At 38.6% G+C, this 21,763-nt stretch overlaps 1 protein-coding gene across 7 annotated transcripts in view; it reads right to left on the bottom strand.

Moving 5' to 3' along the window:
* The window catches only part of LOC308185579 (transient receptor potential cation channel subfamily M member 6-like), a gene marked incomplete at its 3' end in the record, with an annotated part of 83,698 nt that overhangs the window by 16,399 nt on the left and 45,536 nt on the right, over positions 1–21,763 (bottom strand). For 3 of the 7 annotated variants that reach the window (XM_080573916.1, XM_080573910.1, XM_080573913.1), the window contains 14 exons: positions 21,290–21,424; positions 20,701–20,754; positions 18,495–18,635; positions 17,757–17,891; positions 16,500–16,780; positions 15,233–15,461; positions 14,478–14,633; positions 11,992–12,126; positions 10,944–11,072; positions 8,589–8,840; positions 7,502–7,676; positions 5,630–5,744; positions 3,904–4,103; positions 1,335–1,467 (listed from right to left, as the gene is read on the bottom strand). In XM_080573916.1, coding sequence (XP_080430042.1) covers positions 1,335–1,467; positions 3,904–4,103; positions 5,630–5,744; positions 7,502–7,676; positions 8,589–8,840; positions 10,944–11,072; positions 11,992–12,126; positions 14,478–14,633; positions 15,233–15,461; positions 16,500–16,780; positions 17,757–17,891; positions 18,495–18,635; positions 20,701–20,754; positions 21,290–21,424 — 2,270 coding nt within the window. Of the gene's footprint in view, positions 1–1,334; positions 1,468–3,903; positions 4,104–5,496; positions 5,548–5,629; positions 5,745–7,501; positions 7,677–8,588; positions 8,841–10,943; positions 11,073–11,991; positions 12,127–14,477; positions 14,634–15,232; positions 15,462–16,499; positions 16,781–17,756; positions 17,892–18,494; positions 18,636–20,700; positions 20,755–21,289; positions 21,425–21,763 lie in introns of all 7 variants that reach the window. The other 4 variants (XM_080573915.1, XM_080573912.1, XM_080573911.1 and 1 more) reach the window with 2 other exon arrangements.

Below are 21,763 nucleotides of genomic sequence, written 5' to 3'. Positions count from 1 at the left end.
GCACACAGTGAGCAGTTGCCAGTGAGCAATGTTGGTTGGGCCTGTGGGAGAGCAGATTTAAGGAAGGGGAAAAAAATAAATAAAAATATAAAAATAAAAATAAAAATAAAAATAAAAATAAAAATAAAAATAAAATAAAAATAAAAATAAAAATAAAAATAAAAATAAAAATAAAAATAAAAATAAAAATAAAAATAAAAATAAAAAAGCTTGGTGTACAACAGCAGCTGGAAGACAGAGGAGTGAGAAGCAGCCCTGCAGACCCCAGGGTCAGTGCAGCAGGAGGGCAGGAGGTGCCCCAGGCACGCAGCAGCAGTTCCCCTGTGGGCTGTGCAGAGGCCCCTGGTGGAGCAGGCTGTCCCCCTGCAGCCCACGGGTCCCACACGGAGCAGATCTCCACGCTGCAGCCCGTGGAGGAGCCCACGTGGAGCAGGTGGATGTGGCCTGGAGGAGGCTGCGGCCCATGGAGAGCCCCCGCAGGAGCAGGCCCCGGGCCGGAGCTGCAGCCCGTGGAGAGGAGCCCACGCAGGAGCAGGGGTCTGGGGGGAGCTGCCGCCCACCCGTGGGGGACCCGAGCTGGAGCAGTTTGCTCCTGGGGGATGGACCCCGTGGTACGGAGCCGTGTGGGAGCAGTTGTTGAAGAGCTGCTGCCTGTGGGCAGCCCCCGCAGGCTCAGTTCGGGCAGGACGGCATCCCGTGGGAGGGACCCCACGGGGAGCAGGGGCAGAGAGGGACCGTGAGGGAGCGGCGGAGATGAAGTCTTAGGGACTGACCGCAGCCCCCGTTCCCCTGCGCTGTTCGGGGGAAGGAGGTAGAAGAGAGTGGTTGGGGGGGAGGTGTTTTTAGTTTACTTTTAGTTTCTCACTGTGCTATTCTGCTAGTGATAGGCAAAAAAATATATTAATTTTCCTATGCTGAGTCTGTTTAGCCCATGCCAGTAATGGGTAAGAGATCTTCCTGTCCTTATCTCAACCTTTGAGCCCCTTTTCACCTTATTTTCTCCCCCTGTTCATTTAAAGAGCAGAAGTGAGAGAGCTGTGTGGTGGAGTTTAAGTAGCCATCATGTGAAAACACTAACAACCCCATTAACTACACTGCACGTGTCCAAGGATGCAATTCTGCCAGCAAGGCTTCCCAGACAGGCCTACCATTCAGGTCAAATAGACATGTTACTTTTCCATCAGATTAGTATGGTCTACATATGCTACTGCCTCTCAAATTCACAATGGCCATAACTTGTCAAAAAGCATTAAAAGTCTTTTTTTTTTTTTTTTTTTTTTTTTTTTTAGTGTAACAAATGTATACAAAGAGCACAAATTTGCAGCAAAACACACCTTTCTGTTGTCACACGGATCCTTTCACTGTCACTGGAACTCAAGCTTTCATTCTTCTCATGAAAATATTTTTCCACACACTGTTCCTCAAAGTCATGTAGTTTCTTCAACTCCTCATCACTTAAGTACAGCTCTGAACAAAGAAATAGGAGTTGGTATGAAGTGTGAAGACAAATACAATTGAGTATGTGTCCATGAAAAAAGAAAAATGACAGAACAGGTTTTCTTCTCCTCCCTTGACAAGAATGAAACAGACCTAACTCCATGAAATTTGGGCTTATGTACAAAGACCAAACATGCCAAATCCTCTCCGCCCTGCTTGTGAGCTCGTTTCAAAGATTTCACTCTCTGCCTTGGCATTTTCATTGATTTTCCACAGGGTGGCACTGGATCTTCATTGCTAAAAGCAATTGTTTAATCACACAAAAATTTTCTTAAGAAACTTGTCAAGCGATGCATAGGCATATAGAAAAGGAACACAAATGTATTTAAATGGAAAAAAAAAAAACTCACTGAGAAAAGTGCAGGCAAAGTATGAGCCCTCTTCTATCCAAGGACTTTTGGATGTGCTAAGCAGTCTTACAGCTTTCCTGGTATCTAACATACCTTGCAAGAAACCCTCTGTGTCAGTCGCTTATACTATGCATGCATATAAAAAGAGCAGTGGTACTTCAAAGGCACGCTGATATATCCAGCCATGAAGGAGGAGCTGAGCCTAGGAACAGCAGTAAAGCTGCTCAGCATCGATTAGTTGAGCGCACTTTTGAACTCTGTAACCACTTGTGAGCATGGCAGGTATCTTCAGGGATTCATGTTCAGCAGAGAAAATCCTATATGAACCATAACCCAAGAAGGGTCTGCTCAGTTCAGTTATTAGGTATCAAGAATGTACACTGCTTCAAAAAGAATAAGGCTGTGTAATACTATACAGTAATGTTTCCCATTTTAGATAAGATTACAGCCCCCAGCCTCTCCACAACCTCATTCCCCTGCATTGCCCCAGCATCCATCAAGACCCTCTGTTGAGTATTCATTCATTCCCCATCCTGACACCCTGCAGTCCGCTCCTCTCATTGGCTATGGCTGTTCCTGACAGAGCAGCGGGAGCTGGAGGCAGTGGGACACAGAGCTGGCATTACCATGAGGAGGTGTTAGGAATGACCTCGGGACAGAGTACAGGTCAGGAAGGGTGAAGGAGGTGGGATTAAGGGGCAGTGATTAGCCAAGGCACAAAGGAACCAGTGTGCAGTGAGGAAGCTGAAGCTCCTGTGCCCTCTCCATATATCTTCCAACACCAGATCTCCTCTGTCCTCAGGTTCTGCAGCTACTTCCTCAGCTTCCACAGACACCTGTTCCCCAAGATGGGGGGCAGCAGCAGTACTGTGAAATACTACTGTACAGGGACTTGTTCTGGGCATTCATGTTGGTATTAACTGCTATAAAGTAACGTTGACACATTGACTAACAACCAATCTGAAGCCTAACATAAAGTGGTTATTTTGTTCATGACCAAAAACCTAGCAAGCTGGAGTTTTCTTGTTCTCCCAGAGACTCATATAGTCTAGGAGGATTTTCCCCTCACAGCTCCTTTACATCTACAAACAGGTCTTGTTACTTGATGCAGAAATGGGTTCTCAAATGGCAGGTTTCACTTCCCCAGACAACGCTGCAGAAGTCAAGAAGGGACTCTGCACTCATGCACTGCATTATATAACGAGTCAGGGACATAAGAGTCATTTGCTGAAGCATCTTTAATGGGCTGCTAACACCTCATCTCAAAATACCCTGAACTAGCTTGCTTAATACACGTGACTCTCATTACAAAGGAAACTGAAAGCAGGAGACTGATCTCCATTCAGTGCCTCTTTACTTAAACTGCCATTCATCTTAGGAGCCACAGATCCCAACTACCTAAGCTCCAGAGAAAAAATTATGAAAATTTAATGGTATATGGAGGATACAGGGGGAAGAAGTCATTGAATAGTACCAGAAGAATAAACACAGACTCATCAAAAGTATTTGTAACTCTGGGCTATTAAAAAGAAATCGATGGTCTTTTCGGGATAAATGTACAAAAATGTATGCCTTCAGTGTTGTTTATTTTCTGTCAGAATAAGGTTTTTCTACCATACAGAAGAAGTTAATATCACTTTATTTCAGCTCCAAGTTGGGATATATCTATGTCACTCCAGCAGGATAGGTTTGCAACACCTTCTTGCACGTCATAGGCTAGCTACATTGAAAATAGCTATGACTGAGTATGATGTAAGTTAAAACCTCAGAGCCAGAGCCTGCCTAAGTTCTTAACTGTTACTATCTATATTACATTTTGATTGATGCACAATATGTAGCAAAACAAAAGCTAAATAAAAAGCAAAACATTCCCCTAGTCACTTTTTTTTCTACAAGACTTCTCAGACAGGCACATTAAATTCTGGTTTGCAAATAAAAACAGCCTCCAGGCCAGAAAATCTCTTTTTTTGGAGAAACTGAGCTACAAAGTGATGGGAGGCTGGCAAAACATTCCTCATAATCCATTTCTGTTGGTCCCCAGTTTAGCTCTGCTTACTCAGTCCAACGTCGCCTTCCTCTTGATCAGACTCGTTTATGGGCTGGTGGTGGAAGATACGATTTATCAGAAGTCCAATATGGCTCAGGAGAATAAAAGGTGGAGGCAGCCATGGCTTGTCATGATAGGTCATAATGTAGCGGTACCGGTTATACTTCCAGAGCTTGTTTGATATGGATTTCAAATCATAGTAAACATTACTGAGAAGAGAGAGAAACGGGAAAGGAAGGTAGAACACTCCTGTGAGGAATCTTCTCAATACAGCAAAAGATGCTTGTCTACAGATCTAATTTGACACTGAAGAAAAGTCTCATCCCTCCAATGAAGTAAATCAGCTTAGCAACTTTCATTTAACAAAGCAGCAGCATGTGCCCGCAGCTAGTGCACAGAGAATGAGATCTTCAAAGCTGCCTAACAGATTGGGATATCCAATTCCCATTCACTTTAATGGGAACTGGGCAAAAAATATCCCTAAAGTGGCTTTGAAATCTCAACCAGATTATTTAAACTTTAATACATAGCCTATCTGGGAATTCAACATTGTCTGCCTCTTTGGACTGGATTAAATGTGTGAGTCAGGCTAAGGGAAGAGTGTTAACAACACTTCTGCTGCCTTTCAGTGCTCTCCCCCTACAACAAAATACATGCTGCAAAAGGCAGCTACATGAGCAATTCTTCTGTGGGGTACTCTTTGGAGCACTGATATTACTAAAAGTGATGCTGGTGTTGCATAGAGTATTTCCTGTACTGTCATAGACCCAAATACAGGAAAGCAACTTTGTGGTTTCTGGCACTTTAATTTCAGTTGCATTGTCATACTACAGACCCAACATATAATCAAAAAAACATCAGCGTTGCTTCTGGGAGCATAATTAAAAATATTGCTTATACCCTTTTTTGGTCCCACTTCTGGAACAATCAAATCACTAAGCAGAAGGTTTAACATATCATCAATGCTGAAGGTTTAAATCTAGAAATAATTCAAATTACAATTTCACAGCTGTGCATTAAAAAAAAAAATTAATGCCTTGCCACAATTTCAGGAAAGGGATTTCTAATTGGAAGTGGGAATAGAATGAGTTTTGATCGTTCAGTTTTCTTGAATATTAATCACTACATTTCTTGATTTGAATTTTTTTTAACCTACAGCTGACTTTTTCTTCCCCAGAAATACTAGAACTCTAAGAAAAAAAAAATTAACTATTTGGGTTACACTGTTCTTTATTAATATTTACACAGAACTTGATTTACTTCAAGGGTTTCCCTCAACCCAAAAGGTTAAAATTACTATAATGACATTGATGAAAGCTTCCTAGTCTGGCAGCAGACATTAAAAAGCAGATAGTTCAATACACAACAGTTAGATTTCAGTTCCAGAACATATTAAATTGCACCAAACAATAGGAATTCTTAAACAGTTACTTAAAGAGTATGCTCCTACAATGGCATTACCCTCCCTCCCTTAAATTCTCCTCTTATCTGCCAATTTAAAACTTGTGCTACCCTGTGATGAGTATTATATAGGCTGCCAGCACAACAAATACAATTTTTAGGAACAAAGTACAACTTATGTCAGAGCTGAATTAATGTTACTTGTTTGCCAAGTGGAGTTGTCTACTGCCACAGAGCCAGGTTCTGTTCAAACTGCAAAACAGTCAACACAGAAGTGTTGTCAGAACATCTATCAGTTGTCTTTGCTTTTGCAGCAATATGGCACGGTACCTACTTAAAGAAAGCAATAAGTAAGTTGACCATGATGATGTATTGCACAAAGAGGTAGACAGCTTGGAGGAACGGTGTGAGGAAGGACCCAGGAGGACAGTCTTGATTGGTTTCGCAAACTAAAAGGGAAAGACATACAGAGCACCATTAGCAAGGGAATATAACAGAGCACAGCAAGGGCATGTGGAACAGGTTGCGCAGGGGGGTGGTGGAGTCACCTTCCCTGGGGGTGTTTAAGAAAGGTTGGACCTGGTGCTTAGGGACATGGTTTAGTGGGTGACATTGGTGGTAGGACCTTGGAGGAGATCCAAGACCTTGGAGGTCTTTTCCAACCTTAATGATTCTATGATTCTATATGCTCCTCATTTGCCTGAGCAAGAAACAGAATAGTCCCAGTTTCTTCCACAGACATATGTTGTTAAAAGTCTACTTCTGTGTAAGGAAGACAACTCTTCATGACCCTACCGCCTCATTGTTTCCATTTCATTCAGAAGCTCTAGACACCATTTTATACATATCTTATGACAGTCACTATGACTTTTTGTTAAGTGGAAAATAACGCGACTGCAATATATTTGGGGGATGGCACACACTCAAGTAAACTGCAATACAAATCTTTGATCCTTAAAGCAAGTGGCAAAGCTTTCACTGACCCCATGGTGAAACAAATATAGCTACAAGGCTGCTTTATCAGAACTGAAGTATTAATCCTTTATAGCTAAAGTAAGATCATATTAATTAACATGCAAATGTACATATGGATACTTTTGATAGTTCACAGAAACTAAGGGATCCCTTTGAATATTTTTAAACTGAGAAAACAACCACTTTTTAATGTTTGTGTTTTTTAATCAAATTTTGCACCTTTGAGGAAATTTTAAAACACTTTTGTAACACAGCAGTCCTAAATTCAGAAGATATTCCATGGCATAAAGATTCATTAGAGAAATCCATCTTATCTGAGAAGTTTCAAATTTCTAAAGGTTTAGCATTACTAGGTGATTAAATGAATTAAACTGTGAAACTTAATGCCATACTTTTAATAAAAGTATTTTGACTTATATAGCCAAGATATGTATCTGTCATGTGACTGTTTCATCAATAATAATTGATGTGGCATCCTTAATTATTTAAGTGAATCAGGTCTAAACTGAACTATATGTCTTAAGTATCTATATGTATTTGTAAACCTTCTTTTCTGTTTTCAAGGCTATTTTACTTGCACCCATTGCTTAATAGTTTAAGAGTGCCTTCCACCTATATAATGAAATAACCCCTGGAGTGCCTGGTTCTTCTCTCTCACTGAGACAAAGCCAAAGACATAAGCAAGAAATAACATTTTTCCTATTGTTTTAAGCTATTTATTTTCATGTTCAGCTCGTTTATTTGTTTAAGAAGGATGTCAAGTAATTCTTACCATGGTGAAAAATCATTTTTTTCTTTCCTTTTTGCTTTTCCCTTTATTCTGTCTTCCTAATAAACTTAAATAAATAATAATAAACCTAAAGCAGTCTTTTCTCCAAGAGATCAGCAGCTTAGGACTGTCCCAGCTGCAAATTCATTTCACTGACAGAGTCTGACCAAGAATTACCTTATTATTAGTCCCTATGTACTTTGTTCTGAGCTTTGTAATATACTTCATTTCAGAAGTTAAATTTGAAAGTTTTAAAGTTTAATCTTCATTTTATACAAAGAAACTAAAATTCTCACCTTTATTTGTGCAGTATTACAAATTAAGGCTATATATACACTGGAATAAAAATTGTTTGAGTAAGGGTAGACTTAATATGTGGCCAAAATTCTAACAGTCAAAAGTGAACTTGTTTAAGCACATATTAAATGTAAGCTGTTGAGCTGTACTCTGAAAATCACCTACCATCTATTTCTCCAGCATAGACCTCACCAAACATCATCCAGTAGGGCTGAAACACAATATCTCGGGCGAGAGTCCAAGAAGGAGGCTCTTCTGGTGAAAGTATTGCCTTTCGTGACACTCCAAAACTCAACAGGACAATGGCCATCATGACCACAATATAGAACATGTTTGCTGTCTGGACATGGAAGAATTAACTGTGTTAATTATGTGCAAAGGAGACTTACATTTTAGGGAAGAAAATCAGTCACTACTTTTGCAAATAGCAATACAAAAACAGGCTAACAATCTAATATGCTGGAGGAAATTAAAACATTTTCTAGAGATTAAAATCAATTCTGGAACAAAAAGGCCAGAAGTCTTGCCTCTCAAATCTCTCTAAAGATCTTATCCAATATTTAAAAAACACAGAGACCTTGTGATGGTGCTTTTCATCAGTGGCATCTTCATCTAAACTAAGAGTACAGAATAGCAGTTCAAATGATTTTTTCCTTCTAACACTGAATCAGAATTACTATGCAAGACAGAATATAAAAGTATTAATATGATAGTTCCAATAACTGAGGGAAATTACAGTGGGAATCTGCATATGTCCCTCAAGACTAGGCAGCAGTTCAGCAGCAGTTCTGATACCAAAAGAGAAAAAAAATTAACTTTGATCTCAGAGAAATTTTGCCTGCTAAAAATGGGATATAATTATTTGAATCAAAATGTAAAATAATAATGAGACAGTTTCCAAGAGCTAGGGGAATTATCTATAGTAGTGAGCCCATCTGCAAGAAACGGTGATTTTTCTTCTTACTATTATCAAGCTGGATCAGAAACTCTACACAAATACAACCCTTCTCTAAGGAACGAAGTGAAAATGGCTTTTGTGAATAAACTTAAATAATGAATAAAATAGAACTGAAATCTGGCTATCGTCAACCCACAAACAGAAAAAAACATGGCATTTTCAGGTAACACTTCACTACGAGTTATTAGGTAACATCTACTTTGACCACCACCCTTTTATGTCACTTCTGACCTTTACAAGCTCCTCAGTAGATGTCATGACTACAAGAAAATTGCTCCACAGTGTAATGCTTACCATTTTCCCAATCATTGTCAGATATGGGCCAGCATGCTGGTTCACAGCAAAGAGATCAAGGAGACGAGCATACCAAAATATTATATCCAAGCAATAAAGGAGCCGCCCTGCAGTTTGAACAGGGGGTTCAAACCAGCGCAGGCCAAAACCAATCATAAACAGGATGATGGCTATAGAATCAGTAAAATTCCAGTATTCATAAATCCACACCTTCACTTTTTGGCAGAATTTTCCAGGTTCTGAGATAAATACCTGAATAGAATGTGGAAAAAATCAAAAACAAAACAAAACCAAAACAAAAAATATACATAGCATCTCCATTAAAATCACAGATACGTTCTTTGACCTTTTCTGTCTGAACAGTTTTATGATATTTGAAAAAGTTTGTTTCTTATTTCCTTTTTTTTTTTTTCAGGCCCACATACTACATATACTGCAATTCATTCTTTACTGAGGTTTAGACTTAATCTATAATGTTTTATTTCTCAAGCATGCCACACCAAATAGAATTGCTCTTCCTAAAGAAAAACAAATCCCAAGCCTGAACCTCTTCACTGAAGAGTGTGTTCTTCAGCAGAAAAGAACAGGCAGTACAGAACAGCTATCATTATAAATTAATTAATATTTTCTAGAGGAATGGTCATGACTTGCAGTAGCCCCTTCAAAAGCCCCTAAATCATGGAAAGCATCAACCTAACCTTGCTGATGGGGAAACAACTATTGCCTGTTATTGCAGGCTGAAAATATAAAGTAAGATCCTTGTATTGCACCAAGGGCATGCTAAAAAAAGGAGTGCTGGCAACTAGGAAGGTAAAGAATGAAATGTTCACTCCTTGAACTGTGAGGTGCCCCAAAGGGATTTTAAGCTTCACTGAGCAAATGTGTGAAGTGGAATCTTTGGGAGGCTGTAAATAAAACCTCTGCATGTGGCATGAGTGAGGCCAATTATGCAGTGCTGTGTAAGATCACACTGATAAGAACCAAGCAAAGGAGAGATTTTTAAATGTTATGCCCTGATCCTGCAAGAATTTACGCATATGAACACATTCATGTAAACAAGTGATCCTACTCAATTCAGCTTGACTAACTCATATGAGGAACTAGTTGTAGGATCAGCGCCTAAGGCTTTAACCATTACTTGATACAATCTAGAGAAATGGACGTTTGCAATTATATATAACAAGACCCTCAGCAGTTAATTAGCTGGACATGTAACACATATTGCCCTACAAAATCTTTGACAGCTGCCCAGAACTAGTACACGGACAAAGAAGATCTAGAAGAAATGAATTTCAAAGTCTCCAAAGAATGTTAATCCTAGAAAGGAGAACTGATGTTTCCACTGTCCCACCATCTACAGTGCAACAGCAGAACAGCAATCTCCAAAGTCCTTGATATTTCATATCCTTTTTTCTTTTCCCTATTAGATAATCCTTATATTTTTTTTAACCTCATGCAGCTACAGAACTTCTGTGTTCATCCCAAACTTCAATATATCCATAGCATTTCTGCTGCACCTTAAAATCCCTCACCCCTCTCATAATGATGTTGTAGTCTTCTGAGTGATCTGTTGTAACAGAATTCTTCACTCAGAACTGTGAATACTTTGTTTTATTCTTCTAAAAGTACAGCATTCCAAAAGCCATCTAAAGGACACCTCACACCGCTGTTGTTTACTGCTGCACCAATTCCATGTGGAAGATATGTCTGATCAGATAAAACGATTTGTGAAATATATAGCTGCATTTGTACCAAGCTTCATGGTCTGAAGTGCAAGGTGTGTTCAGAAACTCAGAAATAATTGACTGCAATTAATTGCAATTAATTTTCATTAGAGTATCATTTTTTCATGCCCAAACAATCCAGCGTTAAAATTTGCTGGCTTTTTTTTTTCAGTTTGTTTCTAGATGGTCAGCTAGACTTGATGGAAAATCTTAGATTATTCTACATAAAATACCTGATAACAATGCCCACACTCAAAGTAGTACCTAAAGACACATTCTATATTCATTATAGGAAATCTAATGGTCTGGTCCAAGAAAGTAAGAAATGGGTGCCCACAATAGGGCTTCAAAACCCAATTCAGCACAATCACTTTCAAACAAACTGTACGTTACCACTGGCTTACATAGAAATGGAGTTTTAAGGACAAACTTCAAGATGTATTTTTAAAGTCCACGTACTGGTCTTTATATAAAAAAAAAAAAATCACAAAAATAACTGCCCTATGTAATTCTTTCCTCTGCTAAATTCTCTCAAATGGAAAATTCACAGTTTGGCATTCTCCAGTTTATTTTATTTTCTGGTTAATAATACATCCTTTATAGATGAGAAGTGTGAATGGAAAAAGCTTACCTCCCTAACTTTTTCAATGGCAGTGCTGAAAATATAAATAATAACAAGCCACTCTTGCACACTCGGTCTTGGTTCCATCTTCACCAACACAGTATAAGTGAAGAGCATGAGAAATGCCATGTATGCCATCTAAAAAATACACAGTATATAATACAGATGCATGAAAAAGTCCAACAAATTTCTGCAAATATATTATCAAATAACTACTCTGAATATAACAAAATATACTTTGAATATAAATATATATTCTAACTACTGGGCCACTCTAAGATTTTTAAGCCTAGCTCTCCAAAGCATTTTTGTGCAAATACTCTTAAATATCATCTGAAAACTGTGTTTTCGTGCTCAAAAGATTGAAGCAGAAAATGAACTATCGTTGTGCGTGTTCACCTAGGCCCCAACGTCCAACAGGAGCCATACTATTACCTATCTTTCTTTCTAACTATGTAAATGTTAACCATCTACACAGTGTTACATGAATGTAAAGGTAATGCTACACTTTTGTCCTAATCTTGTGTAGGAGCAAGTAACCATTCTCAAAACTAAGTGAATCACATTTGATTTATCAGTGCCTTCCAAAACACAAAAAGATCAAATGGATAATATATTTAAAAGGTAACAAAACTTTCCATAAACATACCTAGGATGGAGGATTTACGACATATCAATTGGTTGACTACAACCTGTTAAAGGAGTTGACCCAACAGGCAGCCTGATCTCAAATACCTTAAGTTCTACTAACATAGAGGTTAGTTACTCAAATTGATTTAACAAATGCAGGGAGAATAAATCCAAATTGATTTAATAAATGCTCTGTAGGAAATAATCTTTTAAAAGAGTGGGAGGGGATCATTGTTGTGTTTTTTTTTTTTTTTTCTACTGCAGCTGCTTGATTTCAGCTGAAAACTTTTCATTAAAATGTTTTGCCATTCCCCACCACCACCAAGTGACTGGAAATCCACATTGGACAGAGAAAAAGTTGAATCAAGTGGCATTCAAAGAATCAGAGGAGAATTCTGGAAATCCAAGTTCTTGTGTGATGACCAACCGTGTGAAACCAGAACTTGACAATTGGTGCATTGTAGAACTCATAGATTTTTCTAGTGCCAGGCAGGTTTCCTTGTCCACCGTCTACTTGGCTTTCATCAGACTTCTGAGCCACCTTCTCCACATCATAATCCTTCTTAAAAAGGAAATAGCATTTTAAAAGCAAGAAACCATGCTCTGTGATTGCAAAGATTGTGCCACGTTAGAAGAAGGCACAGATGTTTAGGCTTTACTCAAAATATGCTATTACCGTAGCTTGATTTTATCTGGTTACAACCATCTCATTATCATTCCCACTTTTTTATTATAAATACCATTTAGAGTTTGGTCTTATGATTACAGGCAATGGCCTGGGTATCAGCAGAATTGAATCCGCTCCTGTTTCTGACACACATTTCTCTAAGGTTTTAAGCAAGTCACTTATCTCCCTGTATCTCACCTCCTCTATCTGTAAAGTACAGATAAATAACAACTCCCAATATGACTTAAGTGTGTAAGCTATAAATCTATTCATATCTGTGGGGCATTCTGAAATAAGTGAATGAGTACCACATCTCAGCTCTTTGCACGCAGTCTGAATACAGATGCGCGGAAAACGTCAGGATACTGAAGTTTTAAATACAGAATCCAGTTGCTACTTTTGGTGTACTGTATGCCTGATTAGAAGATGAGGATGAAATAAGTATTCTCTTACAAAATCAGCCTACAAAATATATAGGTAACTTCTTTATTATCCTCAACAAATTAAAAACAAAGCAAAAAGCAAACTTAATTCTGCATTGAGTTTGACACTTGTACAAGAACCCTTCTGAAGAAACAAATATCCGAGTTGTTGCTGAAACCTAGGAAAAGGTGCAGACCCACAGCAGTGAGCAACTGAAAACAAACAAACAAAAACAAAAAACAGAAGGTGCTGAAAGAAGCTTTAAGAGATGGAGGGGAAACTAGGTAGTTTGGCAGGCCTGAAGGAACCAACCTATCTCATTCATTCTTGTTTTGACATTGGCTAATTGCCTTGGGTAATATCAATGTTAAAACTTGCTGATACTAGACACCTGCAGCACAGCAGTTTTGGTGACATGGAGATTTATCCCTACTACACAACATTTCCTTGTTAAGGAAAACTGTTTTTTTTCCATCATCTTTGACTCAAAAAAGTACTAAAACAGAGAAACACACACAGAATCATCCTGACATATTAACAGCAGATCTGTTGAGGTGAAGTAGACAATTTGTCCCATAAAAGAGTGCAATTTCCAGCTGCAGCAGGTGACTGGAATTTATGACCATGTGTGAAAAATGTTCTATATGGCACTTGAAAATTTTTGAAATTTTCTGTACTTTTTTCTTCCCTGTTTCATATCAGAGGATTTAAGAAAAGTAGGTCAGCTTTCTGTTTTAAACACTCTGTATTAGATAAAATTAGAAGTTAAGGCTATTGTTAGCTCAGAAAAGAAGCAACCCTGTCTGAGGCAGGGCAGAAAAGCACATTGCTGTGTTGCTTTTTACCAGACTGCAGGGGGTCCCTACAGCAAGTAATTACAATTTGCCTTTCCTACATATCATAGCTATTACCTAATCCCACAGAAAGCATTTTTGAACAGTCAGTTCAGGCACTGCAGGGTGTAAGAGCTTCAAGCGTTTTCCTGCATCAAGTAGAAAACACAGGTGTGGCAATGACAGGTCTGCCATTCTGCTGCAAAAGCCCTTGACAATAATCCACTCTCCTTTATTTTTGCACAAATTGCAAGTTAACAGATAAGGTCCCAATCAATCCATAAAACATATCTGCTGGAGACAGAGCAAGTAAGATTGCCTGACACATCTCACTTGACAATCATATTTGAACTGGTCAACACCTCACCAACATTTACCAGTTAGGATCAAAATTCTCTGTGTCTGATGTCTGCCTCCAACTGAAAACTTCTAGAAAATTTCAGTTCAAGGAATGACTTGTGAAGAATGAGGAAAAGAAAGGACACACAACTCTGCTTAGCAGAAGTGTGGAGGAATTCAGATCTTAATAGGGAAAGATTTCACCTATGCTAGAGATTCTCTACAGTCAGATCTAAGGAGAACTTTCATGCAACGACAGGTCCCTGCAGAGTGCTTCAGGACTCAGTTCAAATGATTAAACCAAAAGAGTGCTTCTCTTGTGCTTTAAATGACATCTCTACTAGCCTCAAGAGACTCAGAAGAAGAGAGAACCTGTTTTTGAACACGGAGAGCAGAAAATTTGTGCCCTAAAAGAATGGCATAACTGACAGTTAATTATAACCTCTGTACACCTGTGAGATTGGGAAGGATATTCTCAATATGACCAATACAGGACAGATGAAGTGACTTGCCCAGTATCCCTCTAGTCTCTGTCCCAACAAGGGATCAAAACCCTACTTCTTGATAATCTGGTCCCAATGTTTCCAGCTGATCAATCCCTCCTCATTCAACAGACCCTGACACACAAATGACTGCTCATCACAGACTAACCAGAGACAAGACATCTTTAGTGCTGGGTGGGCTCTGGTCCCCATGGTACCATGTAAACTGGTGGAAATCTTGAGGCTGAGGCACATGAGACATTTCTGCCTTGTTTTTAAACTCCAGCATCAAGATAGTGGGAGGCAGAAGAATACTTACAATGACCTGAAAGAGAAACACAAGATTCATGAAATTAATTCAGCAGTGATAGCATAGACCTGAGGCCAAAGTCAGCCATGCATGATGCCAGCACAAACCCATAGCTATTCCACTGGCCTGGGACAGAGCCACTGGGGTGGGAATCTCCGTGTCACACTCTTACAGCCTCTGAAGAGGTGTTCTGCTCTTGATTGTTTTGTGGCTTTGGAGAGAGTTAGTGGTATCTGGAGATACTGTAGATACTGTTCCCTATGTCTGGAGGGCATTCCTGCCATCAGCAGCTCTGTTGGAAAACCAGCAATGTGGGGCACCAAGAACAGGTGGGGAGGGACTGGAGGGTGCTGAGGAAATGGGAACAGACAAAGACAACTCAGGAGCTGTGTTCTGCTAATGCCATCCCCCAGATTCTTTTGCAAAGAAGTAAAACCAATGCCAAGTATTGTCCTCCCTCCCCCACCTTTCTTTTCTCTCCCAGATGAGTATGTTCCAATCTACACCCAAGCACATCTGTCTGAAGCTGCATTAGGCTAGTTCATAAACACAAATACATGTAAAACATATAAACAGCATCTAAACGCCCCAAAAGCTAAAGTGAGTGATGCTACCTTAAACCAGGAGTTTTTCCGCATCTTCAGGCGTCCCATCCACATATCGGTCAGTAGCATCTGTGTGCAAGTATGAGATACAAAAGGCCGCAGGCCCACAGACACTGCTAGTTTTAAGCAAGTTGAGTTGCTCCAATTTTTCAGTTCATAGGTCAGCAACTTCATGGCCATCTGTTCATTTTGTTTGAATGCTTTTTCCAGTATATCTAAGGCAAGCTGCCCAAATTCCCTTGAGCAGAAAAGAATTAACAGGGACCAGTCAAAACTCAGAATCACTACTGGTTGGACTGAAAGCTCCATTAGCCAAAGTTCAGCTAAAATACACAGTAAGTATGCCTTTTCCCATTTACCCATTGTTTTATCAATATATTTAGAGAAAAATAGTTTGGTGAGTAAATGTGACTATTTAGTCCTAATCACAAGGTTTAATGTCATCCTCGTTTCTATCTTTTGATTTATTTGTTTTGTTCTTAATCTCACTCAGTGATCAAAATGGACCCTATGAAGTTCTATGTACTTGCATCAGTGACATCATCACTGTGGGGAAGCATTGCAGGCATCTGCAAAAGCCTCTTCTTTTACACTGGCTCTTAGACTCCTCTGTTGGGGAGACTCTGCCAGGAAGATACGCCTTCCTTTAAGTTTTGGAACTGCAAGCAGAAAAGGCCAGCACATCTTACTGTAATCTGAATCTGAGGAATTACAGTAAAAAACCATAATGACAATATGTCATTAAGAAGAAAAACTACCAGAAAAATACTACAATGAAATAACAAACTTGATGAAAGTTCTTGGTCTGCTTCATTTTTGATTCACTCAGATATTTTCAGCAAATACTTTACGTAAGGTCTTATGCAGAGCAGGACTTAAGGACTGATTTTACTTTGTTCATTACCAGATATTATGAGTTTGAAAAGTTTAACACAGCTGTGTCATAATGGATTTTTAACAAGTTAAGCTGGTTAGGTAAACTATTAGGGAAATTTCAAAATCCCCATTGACCACAAGATATGCCCTACTAACCTATATTTTATTTTTCAGCTATGCAACTAGATAACATGCTAATAGTTTTACCTTAACTCTTGACCAGACTGTGCACTAATACAGAGCTCCATTATATGCTATAAATAGTGAGCAGCAGAAGACATTTTATACTCCACAGTCTGCAGCACCACTAATCTTATATATTCTTATTGGATTATGAAAAAGTCTAACCATTCTAAGCATTGCTAATCTTTATTAACTGAAGTGAAGGGAGAACTCATACTTTGAGTACTTCTTAAGTTCTTCTGAAGTGTCATCCACCATGTTGCTCTGTTTAGCTTCATGTGCCATTGCCTTGTAGAGTTTACAAGCCACAACTGCTTTGACCATGGCTTCCTCTCCATGCTGCCAGAAGAACATTGCCATCTTCTGCCTTTTCATTAATACCGCCCAAACCAGGAGGTCGTTATAGGGGTAGATAAAGCCAGATGACTCATAGTTCTCTGCAAAGTTTATATCCTCTTTTGACTTCTTCTTAGACTTATGGAAACCAGTGGATCTTTCCTACAAATTTGTTTTTAAAAACACAAAATCTCTCTGAATGGTTGAGGTTCAGGTTCATGTGAATAAAATTGCACACAGTTCTGAATTGCAAGTAGCAAACTGTTTAATTGGTATATACAGCAAAGTCATAAACCACAGCTAGGGTACATTCAGTTTATCAGTGCTAAGAAGCTGATTAGTAGAGGAAAAAGACATTCCTTGCTCTGTACCCTTGCCATTTATAGCCTCCTCTTTTATAACATTGGGTAGTCACCAACCCCTGCAATACCAAGACACTTCTTTTCACTCCTTTCTTGTACTTCCATTATGACCAGAGAAAAAGCAAACAGTAGATTGAAACATACACAAAGGACTTATGATAGTTAATTATGATTTTTAGTTTACCACACCTGTAGTGTGAACTTTCTACACATTCCTATCTCTACTAATGGCAATGAAAATGTCTTACTAGGTTTAAGGGAGGTGAATAACAGATTGTGTCAGTGCTATAATGCATTCATTTTGGTTCAGACTAAATTTAATAAAGCCAATTAAACTCATTCAACTCTATGTTTAGTCTATCAGATATATGTGTATGGTGATCTTTGCTCTTTTATTGTTCTTTCTTTGACAGAAAACATTGTCTTTGTTTTACAGATATCAGAACTGTATCTCTTCTTACTATAGCTACTTTAATAAGCAATCATGAGAAAACATCAGGAACGCCAGAAAATTCCTACTGCTGCTTCCAAATAAGAAGAGTTTTCATCTGTGCTTGATATTCACAGATTTAGTGATACAGCATTTCAGTGAATGAAAGCTCTTATCAACAAGTGTGAATGGAAGTCAAAAAGTATCATGGGAGGAGTCCTTTACTGCGTGAACAGTGGGCAGTAAAATCTTATCATAAAAATGCCTGTCTAAAATAAATCTCTCAGTAAACTGATTAGCAGCCTACTGTGTCCTAAGTACAGTTCAGAACTAGCAATTACATTACCTTGCATTTGTAAGGCTGTGCTGTTCGGAAGAACTGAGAATGTAAAGTATTTTCAGCAGATCCCATTCTGCTACCCATTTGATTACTCTGATGAAGGGAATGAGACAGGTTCTGAGAAAAGCTGGAGAGTGCTCTCTAAATGCAAAGGCACACCATAAAACAGAAAAAGAGAAATGCAAATTAGGGACAAAGTTTGCCTATATTTATCTCTGACTTCAGTGGCACCTGTGCAGTTATTCAGAGACTAGTGAGTCAGCCATCATTGCAAACTACAGCTGAAGCTTATACCAACAAGGACAAAAAATGGCCTGTTTCACATTTAATTAAAAAATATATATTTTTTTCTGAATCTGGAAAAGGTAAAATACTGATTTCCCCAATAATACAATTTAAACAACAAAGCTTGCACAACAATGGAATCACCCAATCTGGAATTTCTTCCAAGTGCCAGTCCTTACAAAAGGTGCCATAAGCTCTTTAAAAGACAAAAGTTCTCTGAACTTTTTGCTGACCATTTTATCCAAAGGATGGCATTTCTAGCATTTGGTCTAGACATTAGACATATTTGTCTGTTTTAATTGCAACTTTTCCACAGCTAGCAAATTCATAAAACACGTAAGCGTGGTATACACTTAACTGATGACCTTCCGACAAAACACAGTGACATCCTGAGCTATTTTAAGGTGCAATACTTTGGATTTTCTTTGTGACCAGTGGTAGCCATTTCACAGAATTTACCTTGTGTTTTCTGTACAGATCATTGTACAGAATTCGGAAATGTTTCCTTGTGTAGCTGCTCCGATAAGCTCCACCAAGGAGGTACTCTATAACCAGCCCAATATCAATCAGGGATATCTTATAATCCGAAGGAAGCGTACTCTGGAACACCAAATGTCACAGGCATTTTGTGATGTTATTATGTGCAACATGCTATCCCTGCTACTATGAGGGAACTCTGGGAGAAGGTGCAACTGACAGCTACTGCATCTGTCAGGAAGTGTAAACATTCTTTAGGCATACAAAATTACTCAAGGAGGGAGAAAAGAGGCACACTGACATTTTCAGCCTAAGAAGTGTGACATCTGCTGTCCACTGCATCCACATCACACGGGGAAATACATTGCAATGTTCACAAGACGAGCTGCATTCAACACTGAAGGCAATTGTACTTCGGTACAATTCAGTACTTCAGTACAATTTTTATCAGCCAGACAGGCTGATAAAAATCTTCCTTTTCTGATAACAGAGCAAACTGGTAGAGTACAATTTGCTCATTAAACCAGTTCATTAATTAAAAATTAAGATATAGATGAAGCATACATTTAATGTTGTAGAATAATTCCAGGATGCTTGTAGTGTCTTGTAGAGGCTCAAGACTGTCGTGATAACTAGGACAGCAGCTGCACTTGCATTAGTTGTACCTTCCGAGTATGTCACTACTTGTGTTTAAAGCACTGCTTCCCATGGCACATCCAGTGTACTTCCAAGACACAAGATTTGTGACAAATTAGTTGAAGAAAGATTATCTTCCATGCATATTTTAGATATAATCAATAAAACCTTAAAGCGCAACTCTTGGAAATGAAAAATGTGCCTGCCTGTACATAAACAGGATCACAGGTATTATCAAGACCAGAGGAGTCTATGCCTTTCAGACTGTAAAAAGCCATTTTATCCATTAGGCTGAGCTTTTTTCATTGGAGTTTAGTGGCGACCCTCAGTATAGCTAGCAAAAGCCACCCAGTCTTGGGTAACAAGAGGCGCCAACATGTTGAGCATTCTGGGGCAAAAGCGTGTCTCACAGCTTGCCACCTCCAAAATTAAAAAATAGGCCAGTACTTATAGTTCTAAGTATCCACACTTGTGGATGCTTCTCTGCACAAGCAACATATACTGAATGCTAGCAGGGGCAGACTGCAATGTATCTCCATTCAAACAAAGCAGCAGCAAAGCCGGTCACACTAATGGAGAAAACGTTTCCATTCTCAAACTGGAAGAACGGAATGTATTTTCAACACTGAGATCCTCCAGGTCCATCATATAAATTAAACCCAAAATATGTCTATCAGTGTGGGAAAACACAGAAAATAGCTTGCCACGAAGATCTGAACATCCTGCGTCCACCTACTGTAGCATCAATGGCATTGACATGGAGGTCACCCATAAAAACAAAATCTTCTCAGAAATCCCAATACTTGAGACCAGAGAACTCTGCAAATAGTCATATTAATTTATTTATTTATCTTAGTATTCATAACCTGGAAAGAACTGGCCAATTAATCTAGTTTTGGATCTAGGCATCTCTTGCAGAGGAGACTAGATGCAGAAAGAACAGCTCATCCCTTTCTGGTTAAGCAAAGCTGTCAGGGATAACGAAAATATGAAATAAATTAAATGTAGCTATAGAACAAGGCTGTCACTAAACTAAGTCAGCCAGAGCTCCATGCAATAGTCATCCACTGCCACCTTCTGTTCTCCTAGACACTGCAGCACAGTAAAATAATCTTTCTTGTCACATCATCTTTCTGTTACTGCTTAGCACAGAAAGCCTCTTTCTTTCGCTTTAGGGAAAAAAAAAAAAAGAAAAAGAAAAATGTTACATCAGTAAGCATAATCACTGTGCTAATTCACTAGGTCTTTTGTACAATCACTTCATAATATCACTTTAGTAACTTGAGAAAGAGACAGTCTGATCTATACGAACCTCTGGCTTTGAAATTAAGGTACAGGACCCTTGGGAGCATTCAGTGGTAGCAGGTTAGTTAATTGCTTGGGGGGATTAGTGGGATGAAGATAAAACCATTTAGTAGATACAGAAGTATGGTAATGAAAACATCACTTCTATTCCTTCATATTCCCCAGTATTGTCTAATAGCAGTCTGCCACTGGACACTAAAGCTTTAAGTTACTATTTTTGCTCCCCAGCCTCTCCTATATCCATTACCTGTTTCACATCTCGAACTAGGTGATGCAAAAGTAGATTTGATGGTCCTTGTTTCTGTGATGTGAAAAGAAAAAAGTAAATCAACACATCTCTACATTTGAAAAACAATATTGTCGAGGAAAGAAGTTTAAAAATCCTCAGAATAAGCCATTGTGATTCACACTGTCCCCACAAACCTCTTCAAAAACGTTTCAACTCCAATCTGTAACATCTCTATTAACTTAAATCTTACTATATGGTACATAAGTAGGTATCACTATGGTTAAACAGCATATCATTTACAACAAGGTATACATCAGATACCGGATTAAAAGCAGAGCATAATTCTCATGAGCTTCAGGTGAGCAGTCTGGTTCAAGTCAATGAATTGAAAAATAAAAAGCTGGGACATCAATCCAATAATCCTTCATTGCAATCAAAACTGATCAAAACCCATTCATTTTCAATTTTTCTCAAAAGCCCTTTATCAAAAAGAAAAAAAAAAAAAAGTGGCCTGGCCTAATCTCTTAAGGAAAACAGTAATCCTTCTATATGTGTTTATCCAAAGCTATTAGTGTGCCTTTTGTACACTGGGATTTCATATACTAACCGTATTGTAGAGTTCTTCCAAACGAGATATGGTAAGAAAATGGTGCATGTTCACTCCATGTTCTATTAACAGCTTTACAAAATCCACGCGGTCCATCACTAAAGCATCCAGCATTGCTTGTTCCAAAGCACCAACCTTCAGAAGGACAGAAATAGATGGAAAGGTTAGAAAATTATCTTCTTATGGAACTAAATAAAAGATTCCTGGGCAGTTAAGGATCTGTTTATCACAATGATTTGTCTTTATGTATATTCAAAGTATACAGTATAGAAGAAAAATATACTGAAAGAAGCATCTGCCTAAAAAATCTAGTAGCAAGGGGGAATAAAACTGTGTCTCCATAAACCCAACATCTGTGAAGACCTTTACAACCAGACTTGGATAATAATATACTCTACAGCAGGATAATACTCTCCTACTCTTTAATTCACTTCAGAAGCTAATGTATGATAATGCTGGGGGCAGGAGGAAAGC

The sequence above is a fragment of the Anser brachyrhynchus genome (genome assembly GCF_964034855.1).
Source record: "Anser brachyrhynchus genome assembly, chromosome: Z".
Taxonomy (NCBI): Eukaryota; Metazoa; Chordata; class Aves; order Anseriformes; family Anatidae; genus Anser; species Anser brachyrhynchus.
The sequence above is the reverse complement of the archived record's forward strand: the minus strand, read 5'-3'. Positions and strand labels throughout refer to the sequence as shown.